The 15,473-nt window shown below is 33.6% G+C and overlaps 3 protein-coding genes and 1 non-coding gene across 6 annotated transcripts; 2 read left to right on the forward strand and 2 right to left on the reverse strand.

Moving 5' to 3' along the window:
- Window positions 1-43: 43 nt before the first annotated feature.
- On the forward strand, window positions 44-2,588 carry LOC105951823 (LOW protein: PPR containing protein). Of its 3 annotated transcripts, none has more exons than XM_012975281.2 (3): window positions 44-397; window positions 616-1,690; window positions 2,259-2,588. In XM_012975281.2, the coding sequence occupies exons 1-3, from the start codon at window positions 113-115 to the stop codon at window positions 2,276-2,278; spliced, it is 1,380 nt and encodes a 459-aa protein (XP_012830735.1). In that variant the 5' UTR covers window positions 44-112; the 3' UTR covers window positions 2,279-2,588. The 3 variants fall into 3 exon arrangements, with proteins under 3 accessions (XP_012830735.1, XP_088669927.1, XP_088669928.1); XM_088813801.1 differs by having other exon boundaries at window positions 1,837-2,354; XM_088813802.1 differs by lacking the exon at window positions 2,259-2,588 and adding an exon at window positions 1,812-1,836.
- Window positions 2,589-5,779: 3,191 nt separating this feature from the next.
- On the forward strand, window positions 5,780-9,603 carry PAO1 (polyamine oxidase 1). The gene is made up of 10 exons (XM_012975279.2): window positions 5,780-5,924; window positions 6,031-6,280; window positions 7,326-7,439; window positions 7,529-7,590; window positions 7,683-7,837; window positions 8,278-8,421; window positions 8,514-8,663; window positions 8,774-9,028; window positions 9,126-9,207; window positions 9,313-9,603. The coding sequence occupies exons 1-10, from the start codon at window positions 5,867-5,869 to the stop codon at window positions 9,453-9,455; spliced, it is 1,413 nt and encodes a 470-aa protein (XP_012830733.1). The 5' UTR covers window positions 5,780-5,866; the 3' UTR covers window positions 9,456-9,603.
- A 430-nt stretch (window positions 9,604-10,033) lies between these two features.
- LOC148765298 (signal recognition particle RNA) lies at window positions 10,034-10,337 on the reverse strand. The gene has a single exon (XR_016029994.1).
- A 544-nt stretch (window positions 10,338-10,881) lies between these two features.
- On the reverse strand, window positions 10,882-14,542 carry LOC105951726 (phenylacetaldehyde reductase). The gene is made up of 6 exons (XM_088813872.1): window positions 14,395-14,542; window positions 14,083-14,255; window positions 12,959-13,183; window positions 11,545-11,710; window positions 11,263-11,446; window positions 10,882-11,180 (listed from the first exon to the last, which is right to left on the reverse strand). The coding sequence occupies exons 1-6, from the start codon at window positions 14,501-14,503 to the stop codon at window positions 11,024-11,026; spliced, it is 1,014 nt and encodes a 337-aa protein (XP_088669998.1). The 5' UTR covers window positions 14,504-14,542; the 3' UTR covers window positions 10,882-11,023.
- Window positions 14,543-15,473: the final 931 nt, after the last annotated feature.

Genomic DNA, 15,473 nt, shown 5'->3' on the forward strand with positions numbered 1-15,473 from the left:
AGAGTAATTTACCATTAATAATTTTATACAATTACTCGTATTAAATTCAATTGAATACGCCCCCCTTATCAAAACCCACAGTCCCCACTCACTCCGCATTCCACCGGCGAGGATGGAGCTCCGCCTCTACAATCCGGCCAACCTCCGCCGCTTCTGCCTCACGGTACAGTCACGCTCCAACAAAACTCCAGATTCCGACCGCAATTGTGAACCAGAGGCCCTCCAATTTCGCAAGCTATCGAAGAAAGACCTCTCACGAATATTGAGAACAGAATCCGCCATTAAAGCCGTCGAGAGAAAGTCGAAATCTTCAAAGTACAATAACCTCTGGCCTAAAGCTGTTTTAGAAGCTCTTAACGACGCAATTAAGCTTAACCGCTGGGAATCCGCTCTCAAGGTTTCTCTCTCCTCCTCTACCTGAAACCCCCGTTCGTACGAATTCTCATTTCTGTGTGTGCGCGCGTGTGTGTGTTTATAGATTAAAGTATTTGCCTTACTGTTTAATTGAATGGATTTCATCTTCTTTTTGCTCAACATTAATTTTGATGAAATATAGAATTGTCTGTAATTTTCGCCCCTGTTTCGTTAACTATATCGTATCTCGTGTTTTTATAGATATTCGATCTTTTACGTAAGCAGCATTGGTACGAGCCGCGAGGCCAGACATACACGAAGCTGTTAGTAATGTTAGGCAAATGCAAGCAGCCGAATCAAGCTACTTTGCTTTTCGAGTTAATGCTGTCCGACGGGCTCAGTCCGACGGTCGATATTTACACAGCGCTCGTGGGGGCCTACGCCTCCAGTGGCCACTTCAACAAAGCGTTTAGTATCGTAAACGATATGAAATCCATTGAAGATTGCAAACCAGACGGTTTTACTTACTCCATCCTTATAAAAAGCTGCATTAAACTCCAATGCTTCGATATGATCGAGCTGATTCTAAATGAAATGTTGCAATCGGGAATTGAATTTAGCGCCGTGACGTACAATATCTTGATCGATGGGTACGGCAAAGCTAAACGTTTTGAGCAGATGGAGAAATTATTGACTGAGATGACGCGGAGTGGCAAATTTATTCCCGATATTTTTACTTTTAATTCCGTAATTGGGGCTTACGGTGGATGTGGAATGATTAAAGAAATGGAGAAGCGGTTTGATGATTTTAAGGAAATCGGATTGGAGCCTGATATAATGACGTATAATATTTTAATCAAGTCGTACGGTAAATCTGGCAATTACAAGAAAATGGGATCGGTTATGGAATTCATGAACAAGAGATTCTTTTCTCCCACGGTCGTTACGTATAATATAATAATCGAGATATATGGAAAAGCTGGAAACATCGAAAAGATGGACGAGGTTTTCTTGAGGATGAAGCATCAAGGTTTGAAGCCTAATTCGATTACGTACAGCTCGCTTGTTTCTGCGTATAGTAAAGCTGGGATTTTGGGGAAAGTCGATTCTATTATAAGGCAGGTCCAGAATACTGATTTGGTGCTCGATACGACTTTCTTTAACTGTATTATCAATGCGTATGGAAATGCGGGCGATATCGAAAGAATGATGGAGTTGTTCAGTGCTATGGAGGGGAATGGATGTAAACCGGATAATATAACTTTTGCTACGATAATACACGCGTGTCGTGCGCATGGGATGATGGATACTGTTAAGAATTTGGAGAGTACTTCAGGTAAATTTATTATTATTATTTTTTTCGTGTTTTTCGTCTATCTGAGCATAAACTTTGTGTTAATGAATAATTGTGAATGTATGCTGACTTTATTCGATAATGATGATTATGTTTTAACAAGGGTAAATTACAACCAACCCCCTAAGGTATGGTCAAATTACGAAAACCACCTGTGTTTGGGTAATTACGTCCACCCGCCTAACTATAAATCTTCTTAAACGTCTATCCTTGCAGTTTCAAATTTAGTGGAATATTATCACTTTTGTACCCGTTTTATTCCATTTGAGCTCCACATTTTGAAGCAAGATGATCATAAGATGTGTTTTTTGGCTTGCATATATCATATTGTAGTGCATTATAAACTGTATTTTTACACAAAACGAGTACAAACTAGAGCACATTCCACGGAATCTAGATGATTATGTTGAATTTGACACCATAAGGGTGGATGAGTAAAAAGATTCATAGTTGAGGGTAGATGTAATTATCCAAAAAAGAGGGATTTTTTTCGTAATTTGGCCGTACCTCAGGGGGCTGGTTGTAATATACCCTTTTAACTATTTCTCAGGGTGGAAGTTGATTGGCTGAAGTTGGAGAAACTATTGACAAGGATTGGTTAAAACTGGGAAGAAGTTTAGCCCCGGTTATTACATTGTTTTGCTGGTGAGTACAATATACCGTTTTTTTGTTGTGTGTTGACTTAATGTGTTGACTAAGCTCGGATTCTGATGTGTGAGAAGTGTTTATATACGAAGGCTGTTTAGGCTAACCTGCTGTTGTTATAGAAACGTTTTGATTGGAAAAACCCGTGATCTGGTTTTGTATATGTTCGAAGAGCATGTTTGTAATGAAAGACCGCATTATACGATTTAAAGAAAAATGCCGTTCAGATGAATAATCGAGGGTGCTGAATTTTGTATTTAGAAATCGATATGTATTCAGAAAAAAAAAAGCTATTTGGAAGAAGGAACAGAAGGCTGAAAGATCCGAGGACTTGCAGCAGCATGAATCGACCAACATCGAAAAGCAAATGGGATGAAATTATATTATATATACACATTCATTTTTTTTTTAAATTTAAATCTTGTTACAAACGGAAAATATTTGAAAAATGCTTAGAAAAATGGTCCTCTAGAAAAAGAAGATTAATTTTCGCGAAAAGTACTAATTCTACACCTGCAGACGTGACATTTTTTAAGGGTTAATGGTAATACTAAAAAACGTTGTCAATGTGTTATTTAAGAAGACTAAAGATTCTGTGTAAAGGTCACCATGAGGGTAATTTTTGTCTTTAAAAAGTAGTATAAAAGAAAGCAACATCTGTAGGAGTAGAATCGATATTTTTCGGGAAATATTCTCTTAACTCAAAACAATTTCGTGAAAAATAATACCCGTAAGGTCGAGGGGATTTTGGTAATTACGAATAAGTTTTTCGTTTGACGTCAGTTCATGGGGGCTTTTCGTAATTTACACTAGTTTTAGCAAATCCAGCAAAATTGATCACCTGAAAACGAAATACATGTGAAAGGTATCTAAGTTGTGGATGAATAAAAACAAAAGGAATTGAAAAAAAGAACAGTAGAAAAAGAATGTCAATTAGGTCAAATTCAAGATTGAAATCCAAGAGTGGGAAATTGACTTGAGACCACAACAAATCATAAAGTCTTTGCACTGTCAATGGAGTTTGTGTAAGACTGGTAATATGCCAAGGAAGGAAAGTTTCAACACGCACAGACCCGTATGTGTGTGTGTGTTTGTGACCATAACTAATAATAACTTCACATCTGAAAACACTTATATTCTATTTGACAAATAAGTCAGTTTTGCTCCAATGAGTTTGAGTTTAATGATTGCTTTCTTGATTTTTCAACTAGCTTGTTTGAATGTGACAGCACTCATATATATATATATATATATATATATATATATATATATATATATATTCGTTTTCTCACCTAAGTGAGTTATCAAATCTAGAAGCATATTGGAACGGAGTTTAACACTTTGAAAAATTCAAAAAATTGAAAAATTAATTCTAATTATATTCCAAGGAATTCAGAAACATCGGAAATAGCAATGAATAGTTGTGTTCCAAAGTTGGAAGTTTTTCGATCTGTATCGACAGAACACGAAGATTCCAAATCTGTTGGAGTAGTTAATATGAGCCATCTCGCCCATACGGGTCTCGTCTAAATAAATAAGACTAATTGTACATAAGGCCCAAGATGGACAATCCCAAAGATAGAAGCTCAATTTTGTTAAAAGGATATATAAAATGCTAACATGGAGAAAATGTCGTTCGTTCGGCGACACGAGGTAAAGGCACAATGTGTTGTGGCAAGACATCGGGGCAAACTTTTAACCGTGCTGAAGCTTATTTAAACTAAAAGCCCATTAAATGCAACAAACGAAATAAGGAGGAAATTGAGTTAAAAAAACACATAAAGAAACTTGCTTCTCAAGGCACAAAATATCAATAAATAGTGTATTCACTCAAACTTCTCTTCTTTAATGCTTCTTTATTGAAAACACGACAATATACACTTAAATTACTCTTTCTGACTTGATCGTCAAAGATTTTACGTTGGACAACTTTTCCATATCGGTGTTGCAGGAACGACGTTTGACCAACATTCTAGCTGAAGTTAAAGACTGACGTAAGCAAAATTAGGCTGACATCGTCGCACCGACGAACAAAGCTCGATCACTTCGGAAGTGCCAAGTTGGAGACAATATTACAGGGGTCGGCGCCGCAAGGTAGATTCATTTGCGTTCTCACACAAACAAAAAAGGCCAAAGTGAGAGAGAATTGTATGATGGTGATGCATGTGCAATGTGACATTGATTAGACTAGTTCAAATAGTTTCCTTTGTTAAAGAAATACACTTACATTATGAGCTATTTGATTTTGAATTACTTCATGAATTTACAGATGTGCCACTTACCTAAAAATTAATGTAGTATTTTATGAATAAAGTCATATTTTTCTCTTTGTAGTTTCTTAAACGAATTTAAGTTAATTTGAATATTATCAATGAATATATTATTAATTTTTACTATTTAGTTGAATATTATATTTAAAGGGTGTTTGGCTAAGCTTATAACATGTTAAAAAGAGCTTAAGATGTTTTAGAGCTTATAAGCTCTTCCAAAGTATTTGGCAAATTTAATTCAATTTTTTTAAATTTAAAATAAGTTGTTGGAGAGCAAATAAAATCTTTTCATGAAAATACATCTACCCCACCTTTTTAATTTAAGATCTTATAATGAGTAAAAATAGGAAATACTCATTATTCAAACAATCTAAAATTTAATCATAAAAATAAGATGTAACAACTTATCATCTCTTAAAACATCTTATCAGACGTAAGAACTTATTAGCTATTTAAAATAAGCTTAGCCAAACACCCTCTTATGTTGGAAACCGAACAAGACAAAAAATATACTTATGGCTCGTTCGATTACTGCTATAAGGTTCTACATACTAAATAATAGGTGCTAGTAACACGTTGGGTTAGCAAGATCCAAACGTTTTCAAACTCTCTACGAAAACCAAAGTCCTATATTAAATCTTACTATTTATTAAATTTGTGGTCCGAGTCATAAAAATCGTTATAAATTTGTCTTAATTTTAGGAAAATAAATATTATTTGATCAAACTACTCTTATCTACTAATTAATACATGGAGACTAGAGAATGAGAGTTAATATGACAAAATTGAAAAAACAGAAAATAATGCTTTATTAAAATTTTAAAGTGATAAATAATATAAAACAAAGAATTTCTTTAAAGCCACGTATATTATTGAATAGTAGGAAGTATATTACTAAAATAATATTTCTTTTTATGTAGTAATATTTCAGCCCTATGTTTTTTATTTATTATTTATTTATAATAATGAAAATTGCAAACGAAACTGTTGTAGCAAGTAGCATCGACTTCAAATTTTCAACAATCAACAAATATTTCAAATAATAATAAAAGAATCCAAATAAAACTAGAAGTATACAAATAAATAAATAAATTGAGACGAAAAGCCACGTGGACGAAATTCAAACTATATAAACCCCTCCACGCGAAAAACACACACTTAAAAAATCTCTCTCTCTCTCTCTAGATCTCTCTCTCTCTCATCCCTCTGTTGATTGTAATTCTCCTTTGCTTCGAATTCCTCAATGGAAAATTCAACCCGGACCCGGTGCTCCGTTCTCGTAATCGGAGCCGGTATTTCTGGTAATTAATCCTTTTTTTACATTCCAAATTAATAATATATTTAATTTAATTGAATTTAATTGCTGTGTTGATTATTAATTAATGGTGTTTTTTTATATATATGCAGGAATAACGGCGGCGAAGGTACTGGCGGAGAACGGAGTGGACGACTTTGTGATACTAGAGGCGGCTGAGAGAATAGGGGGAAGGATAAAGAAGGAAGAGTTCGGCGGCGTGACGGTGGAGCTCGGCGCCGGTTGGATCGCCGGCGTGGGAGGGAAGGAGGTGAACCCGGTCTGGGAACTGGCGCGTGAGTGTAACCTCCGCACTTGTTTCTCCGACTACAGCAACGCTCGTTACAACATATACGACGATAAGTATGTTCCTACTTTTATTTATTTGCCGGTCCGGGTTCTTTAATTTAAGGCTAAATTACGAAAACTCCCTGAACTTAGGCTAAATAACAAAAAATACCCCCACCTATTCCTAATAACCAAAATCCCGATTTTATTAAGTGTTGATCGAGTTTTTTAACACAAAATGTGTACATTCTATTATAATTATTGTTAAATAGGTGAGAGATAAAATAAAACATCTGAAATTGTGTAAAGCCGATTCTCTGTAATAATAAAAAAAAATCCATGAAAAGTCACACCGTAAGGGGTTGGTGTAAGACGGAAATAAACCTCAGGGGTTTTGGTAATTACAAATAAGTACGGTGTTTTTCGTTATTTAGCCTAAGTTCATGGGGGGTTTTGTAATTTACCCTTAATTTAACAATTTTTTAATCTAAAATTCTGAAAGAAATTGGAGGTTTGTTTTAATTATTAAGGATTAATTTGGTCTCTTAGAGTTCTAATTAGAAGGGGATTCTGATTTTCAACGATTTTGATCTGAAATTTTCCAATTTTGAACCAATACTTTCATTCCAAATTTCAAAAAATCCGATTCCAATTTTTTTTAATCTGAATTGGAATATATGAGACTCCAATTTTTAATATCGAAAATAATTTCAAAAATTCCGATTTTTACGAAAATTTCACTTATAATATTAATATGCAATTTATATATTAGGTGATTGTAAATTATAATTTTTTGAATTCTGACGATTTCGATCCAAAAATTTCTTATTTTGGAACTGAGTTTTTTCATTTTAATTTTCAACTTTTCAGATATTTTTTTAACGTAACTATAATTAAATCTTCACTTCTGATTTTTCTTTTTTGATTTTTTTTAGTGTTAATTCCTATTCGATTCGTCCGATCTCCACACCATGCATACTTTAATTATGTGTACATTAAACGTAAAAAACTTCAAATTTATTTTAGCAGTTGTAGCATCGTAACCAGATTTAATTGATAAATTCAAATCAAATACACAACTTATTCATAATTTTCAATTTTCTTTGTGTAAATGCACTAGTGGGAAGATATTTCCGAGCGGCGTAGCGTCGGACTCCTACAACAAGGCGGTGGAATCGGCTATCCAGAAGCTGCGTAACCAAGTATCCAATCCCAACGCCAATGAAACGCCGTTGTAAGAGCCATTTTCCCCCCTTTTTCTCCGTTTAAAACAAATAATTTTTCCGTCGTCGTATATATATTGAATTTTTTTCATTTTCGCAGAGCTCCGAAGAGTCCAATCGACCTCGCAATTGACTTCATTCTTCATGATTTCGAAATGGCAGGTAAATTTTTTTTAATAAAACAAATAACTATTTCACACCATTTTAGATCATGCGAATATTGAAATTAGGCTTTTTTTTTTTTTTTTCAAAAGAGGTGGAACCGATTTCAACTTTCGTTGATTTTGGAGAGAAGGAATTTCTGGTCGCCGATGAAAGAGGATACGAGCATTTCCTGTATAAAATGGCGGAATCCTTCCTTTCTTCCTCGTATGGTAAAATCACTGACAGCAGGTTGAAGCTCAACCAGGTAAATACATTTCATTTTTTTTTTATTACATCTTCAAGTGTATACATGTTTTGATGAATTATCGAAGGGAAAAAATACAGTTTTCATCCCTAAAGTTTGCACTAATTTCATATTTGGTCCATCGTGTTAAAAGAAATCAACATTTTCAGTCCTTTCTGTCAATTTTCCGTTAAAACTAGCGGAATCAAGCGTGTTCTCATCACCTACTTAACTGACGGACTAATGGTAAATTGACGGAAATGACCAAAAATGTTAGATTATTGAAACATAAAGGATCAAAAGTGTGTTTTGTGAACATGTGGGACCAAATGTGAAATCAGTGTAAACTTGAGGGATGAAAACTGTAATTATCCCAATTATTGAAATCAATGTAAACTTGAGTGAATTTCTCCTTTTAGATATTTAAGTTTGTTGTTTCGATTTCTGAAAAAAAAATGCAGATTATTCGGGAATTGCATCACTCGAGAAATGGTATAACCGTAAAAACAGAAGATGGTTGTATTTACGAAGCCGATTACATTATTTTATCCGTAAGCATTGGTGTTCTTCAAAGCCAACTCATCTCCTTCTCACCGCCTTTACCCGTAAGTTTCCTCAATTGCTCGGTTTCTTCTCTAGTTTGCGCTAATTACATTGTTTAAATACTAATCAAATCAATAACCAATTCAATTAACAGAGATGGAAAACAGAGGCTATATCGAATATCGATATAATGGTGTACACAAAAGTCTTCCTAAAATTTCCCCGTAAATTTTGGCCGTGTGGAGCTGATAAAGAGTTCTTCATTTACGCCCATGAACGACGAGGGTACTACACATTTTGGCAGGTGTGTGAAAATTGTTTTTTTTTAATTAATCAATTAATTATCTCTTCACGTTTCTTGAAATAATAATATTATATTTTTATTGATGTTTGGCTATGTGTATGTTATTATAGCACATGGAGAATGCATACCGGGGGTCAAATATCCTTGTTGTTACATTGACTAACGGAGAATCGAAACGAATCGAAGCACAATCGGATCAAGAAACCATGAGTGAAGCAATGGAAGTACTTAGAAAAATGTTCGGCCCTGATATTCCCGATGCCCTCGATATACTCGTACCGCGGTGGTGGAACAATCGCTTCCAATGTGGTAGCTATAGTAATTATCCCATCTACTTAAATCATCAACTCATCGATGATATAAAGGTTCGTATTTATCTACTGCATTCGAATTTTCGAATTTTTTTTTTTTTTATATAGCTTACATTGAATTTTCATTTTCTGGGCTGAAATTTTAATTCAGGCGCCGGTCGGGCGGATATTTTTCGCGGGAGAACATACGAGCGAGAAATTCAATGGATACGTGCATGGTGCTTACCTTTCGGGTAATAAAATATTGCGCAAAAATTGCAACAATCATCTTGTACCTTAGTTTGCAAAAGCTTCTATTTTTATTGTAAAGAAGTTTCTAACTCGTAAAAATTGTGCAGGGATCGATACTAGTAAAGCTTTAGTCGAAGAAATGAGGAGTGAGAAAGAGAGGAAAGTCGAAAGTCAACCCTGTTTTCTAGAAACTTCTGGAAATCTCTTTATTAGTCACCGCAGTAAGCTGGGATTTTCCGAGGCTTGTTGATCACTAGACGCGCGTGTGTGTGTGTGTGTGTATTTAATTAGCTGCTAACTGTAATTTTTAGAGCAATACATTGTTCTCTAATTCTTGCACTTACATTTGTTTGGAAATAAATAAAATGTCTGGTTTGGTTTTGTTGTCCATTCTCAAACGGACTCTCTTCATATGTGGAATACATTCCCATATTGAATACTTTGCATACAATTTGTGAGAAGAAAAAAACATAACCCTAATAAATATTTTGGAATATTATGTTTAAATTTATAAATAATTTAAATTTGGGAAAATTACACTTTTTGCCCCTCAAGTTAGCACCAATTTCACATTTGCTCCCCCATGTTAAAAGAAAAAGACATTTGGTCCATTATGTTTTAAAAATTCAATACTTTTAATCATTTCCGTTAAAACCAACGGAATCAAGCGTGTGCCCATCACTCCCTTAACTAACGGTAAATTGACGGAAATGACCAAAAGTGTGAAATTATTGAAACACGAGGGACCAAATTGTGTTTTTCGTGAACATGTGGAACCGACCAATTGTGGAATGCAAACTTGAGGAATGAAAACTATAAAAAAAACCAAAAAGTGATTGTCCAATTGGGCAAGCCCAGCTGGCTTTAATGGGCTAAGGAAGCACCGGCTCGTAATCCTTCCACTGTAGAGAGAGGGAAGTAATCGCTGCTCTGTGAAGCCAGCCTGACGCGGTGCCCTCCTCTTTAGGAACCGGTCAGCCCAAGCCTTCGCTCAAGCCGAACGGTTCAGCTCTCCACTTGGAACGGGCAAGCCAGATAAGAGCCGCCAGTGACCCAGCAAGCCGGTCAGGCCCAATGTCCAATCACCTTATTGCCCCCATTTGGGTCACAAGCTCGCATTACTGAGCTCGGCGAACTAAGTTGTTAGTATTCAGATATATAAAGCTAATCTCTTATTGGTGTTTTTCCGATGTGGGATATTTGAAACTAGAATTCGATCCTGTCTTTTGATTTACGAATTTGCCACTCTCAATATCTCTGTGCTATTGTCTTCATGTAGCTTGTCTCTTTCAATGTTTTATTATATAGCTTTCTGTATGAATAAACCGATACACACACAAACACACATGTACTATGTGTTGATTTAAATTCGAGGAGAAAATAAGGGAGATATGCATTTAAATGATTTCATTATAATATTGATCTCACATTATTTATCAATAAAAAAAAATCTTAAATTTGTCAGAGTGGCTCGCAAAATTAGTTATCATCTGAACAATTCAAACTATGAATAGTTATTGTAAAGTATTCGTAATTTACACATCGAGTTCTCTGATTCAAATCAAATATTAAGGGTTGTTTTTATAATCGATTACATTTAACTAGGGGCGGAAATTGGACTGATCTTGTCGCGATGCATTTTCGGAAAAAAATAAATCTATTTTTCCAGAAAATTGTTCCAATCCAAATCTGAAAATTAATAACAATATTTTCGAAATTTCTTTGCTTTATCAACCGATAATATAAAAATTCATAACAATATTGCTACAATATAAAACGTTTATTATCTCTTTGATTTTTGATATTTGAACAACATCATCAACAAATTGTGGAAGTGACCAAGTTTCTTTCCTTAAAACTTTGAATAGTGTCCTTCACACTTTGCTCCACAGAAATAAAATTAATGCCCAATGATTTTGCCTTCTTATTTGACACTTGGAATAGTGGTGTACTTGCAGCCTCATTTTCCTCTGAACTGTAATTAAACAGTATAGAGATACAGTTAAATCTCTATAAATTAATACAGTCGGGACTAACAAAATTCTATTGAATTGTACCTTCTTGGAAGATTGAGCGTTGGATAGAGATCATGTAAGAAATTCAAAGAACAATATAACACGTTTGCGACGACGCAATATCGACCACTAGCTGAAGGATTCTCAAATGCTAGTAGATGTGCAGATGCAACGTCTCTTACGTCAACGTACATGAAAATTCCACCTGGCATTCCATTGCTCTTTCCTGCAAAAAACACATATATACAATTACGGTTAAGCGTGCGTTATTGGAGATATTAATATTAAATAACTGTATACATACATACGCACATACATACATACCTTCTCTAATGAAGTTGAGAAAAGATTGAGAAGTGAGATTGAGAGTTGGCTGCAACAAAGGACCAATGACGAAGCCAGGATTTATACATAACAAGTCCATACCATTTTCTTTAGCAAAATTGAATGCAGCTTCCTCCGCCAATGTTTTCGAAAAAAGATACCATTGCTGAAAATATACCCGACGTTTTGGTATATTTAATTTAGGTATTTACGTTGAAAAAATATACTTTATGGGAAGTATTTTTAATATATATTTAATTACAAATATCACCCATGAGAAAGTCGTAACTACACTTTTCACCATCTATACTTATTTTTAGACATCACACCCGACGACCCTTTTTCCATTTATGCCTTGACATGTTGTGAAAAGACAAAAATACCTGAAGATGTCTTTGCAAAAAGGAAAGCCTTTTAAAACTAAGGGACCAAATTGAATTTCTGAAAATTTGCAGAAACTTAAAAGGGATAAACTTCAATTTTTCAAGAACTTAAAGGGGATAAATTTCAATTTTCCATAACTTAATTGGATATGAAATAAGGGGACTGAATTGCATTTTTTTGAAAAAAATAAATCTAACTTTATTGGTTTTAATATTATAAATATTATGTATTTCATTATTTTATAACTTTATAAATACCAAATATTTGCTTTATAAATATTTACAATTTAATAAATCTGAATAGTATTTCAATTTTAAACAAACAAAATGCAAAAATATATATTAAAATACAAAAAAAGGAAATATTAAAAAAAAAAGGGAGAAAGAAAGAAAAGATGCTGGGGGCAATTCCGTCAGTTCACACAACACAAATAAAGAAAAGTCACACAACCCGCTAGTCCCCGAGGCTAGTTTTTGGCTTTGACCTATGTATCACGAAAACTTCAACTTGTTAACGTTTCTGTGTTTCGGAAACATATCGTGTCAAAAATTCTAAGACACCTGTCGAACACCTTATGGGCCATTTTGTAATTTCTAAAAAGTTATAAACATGTTTGGATAGCAAATTTTTAAATATCTTTGTTGTTTCCCAAATTTTTTTATATGATTGAATGGAAACTGCAAATTGATAATTGATAGTAGTTAAATCTATTTTGGATATGTTTGTATGAAAATAATTTATAAATAAATAAAAACTTATATATGTTTATGTAGACTATTTATAAATATACTCCTATACTTTTAATATTTACACGTTTTCCCCAATTTTCGTATCGCTAGTTTTGGAAAATGTCATTTCCCCGTACCCATTTCCCCATATCGCCGTTTCAGTTTCCATGATACATAGGTTTGACTAATAAGCACAGGGTGTTGTTTGCTAGTCTTTTTTACCACATGGGGGAAAAGCGTAATTGCAACTTTTACAGGGCTGGTATTTGCAATAAACTCTATAGTATGATAAAGCATCAAACCTGAGTTTCCTCACAGAAAGAAGGATCAGAGAACCAAGTTTCATCAATTACAGTAGTAGTTGTAGTACTGCTGTTGCCTGTAGTAAATAATTCGGTTATGTCTCGGTTATACATAACCGAGCCCATCGAAGAAGTTAACACGACTCGTTCTATGGATGCCTTCGACTTTAGACATGAACTCAGAACATTTAGTGTTCCTCTTACAGCAGGTTCTATAAGTTCCATCTGTTTTATATATTATATATAAGAAAATACATGAATATGTAGTTAAGGCAAAAAAAATCAAATTTGATTTTTATATTTTTTTAATTCTGATTTTTAATTTGCTATTTTTGATTTTTGAATTGCTGTAAAAAAATCAGATCGAAATTCAAATCATAGTTATATATAAAATTTTAATTTAAACAAAAATGAATTTACCAAAAATAAAGCTTATTATATTAATATTGTTGCACCTTTATAATATTATGTATTTTTTATACAAGTATTTTTCTGATTTTGCAAATTTTGCCAATAAAAGATTTCCAACGTAAGAACAACTTTATATAGACTTTCATTTTCCAAGGAGTTGGTTTCTTATTATTCCTAAATTAAATTGTTTAGTATGGAATTGAAATTATTATTTTTATTAAATTATTTTTTTAGGAGAGCCTATTAGGCAACTTTGTTGCCCGGTTTTCACGCTTCGCTCATGCGTTACACTACTACTAGTCGCAACTACAAGCGCCCGTCGCACCTTAAGAAAAAATATTTGATTCGTCGTATAACTATGCTCCTAATTAACTAATCATCCCATAAACCACCAATAATGATATAATAGGAATAATCTCGTAGTCTTGACTCTCATACCATTTGGAATGGTCGTAAATTTTACGGGTATTGATCTCTTATTCACGATTCCCAAGAATTTCAAAATGGTATCAAAGTCAAGATTGCAACGATTTCAAAAATGGAATCATAGTCAAAAAATGGAAAGATTTAAAAAATGGTATCAGAGTCAAGATTGCAATGATTCGACGGTATATATATATCAAAGTCGAGATTACGATATATTATCGAACGAGCCCAAACTGCGACGATGCAAATTAAATTAAATTAAATTAGGGTAGAGAGATATTTCATACCTGTGGGTCATTAAAGTTGTCGATTAGAACAGGCGAAGCTGTGTGAAAAACACCGTCACAACCATCAACTGCAGCATCAAACGATCCTTCCTCGAGTAAGTTTGCTTCGAATAATTCGAGCCTTTCTTTCGCTCCTTCGAGTGCTTTCAAGTGTGCAACCTTACTCGGATCACCTGTTGATCGAAATATCGAATTATCACACACAGAGAGAGAGAGAGAGAGAGAGAGAGAGAGAGAGAGAGAGAGAGAGAGAGAGAGAGAGAGAGAGAGAGAGAGAGAGAGAGAGAGAGAGAGAGAGAGAGAGAGACTAACCGAGGTTACGAACGGTGGCCTTAACAGTGTAACCACGGTGGAGCAAAAGCTTAACCAACCACGAAGCTATGAAACCAGAAGCTCCTGTCACACATACCACCTTTCCCATTTTCTGTTTGTATATATTGCACTTCGTAGAGGTATGTATATATATACACGTACAAACGAATTATTTATGAGTACGGTAAAGTATTATTAAAAAAAATATTGTATATATAAAATCCAATTTAAAATTCAATTTTAAATTTGAATTACATATTTTACAGAAACTTTTCTTACAATTTGACTTTTACATATATAAAATCCAATTTAAAATTCATTCAAAAATATTTATATTTTCTTTAATTAAACAACATATGATTACTAATACAATTGGCCAATTGGGATATTCTCTAAGTGTAAAAATGGTAATCATATATGTAATATCGTGAGGTAATCTTTAATTTTCGAGAATATATTATTATTTATTAGTTTAATTTTCGTCTGGGGCACTCATTCATGAAGAATGCTTTAATTTAGCCCAAATTTTTAATTTCATTCCAGTTTATCGAACATATTATATTTAATTAACACGGACACACTAATAAATAAATAGCCATGATATATAATGTTGAAATTCCTTATATGCTATAATACATCCTTCCATTCATCATTCACTTGTAAATAATTAAACTAAAAATACCTTTTGTATAGGCAATTATATTGTAGTCTCAAAATTAAATGAGCAGAGTTAGGTATGAAAGAAATGCTTGGTAACGTTATTAGCTAGGCACATAGAAACTAAAAAATTAGGGGTGGGTTCGATGCGGTTGCCAAACTTTTGGTTGAATATCATCATCTATCAACTCTACTCTATATTAGAAATCTTTATATGTTGTCGTACGAAATATTTCTATATATATACCGATGTTCGATTTCAATATTATACGGTTGATATGTGGTATTCTACAATTCATATGTCGAAAAACGAACAGTCAATGTCTATATGGCTAGAACTAAAAGATTCAAAACATAGAAATAATTTCAATAATATTCAGTTTATTGAAAAATTATGTAAAAAGGACCAAAAAAAAAAAAAA

Source organism: Erythranthe guttata, chromosome 14 (genome assembly GCF_056151865.1).
Source record: "Erythranthe guttata isolate IM_541 chromosome 14, IM_541, whole genome shotgun sequence".
Taxonomy (NCBI): Eukaryota; Viridiplantae; Streptophyta; class Magnoliopsida; order Lamiales; family Phrymaceae; genus Erythranthe; species Erythranthe guttata.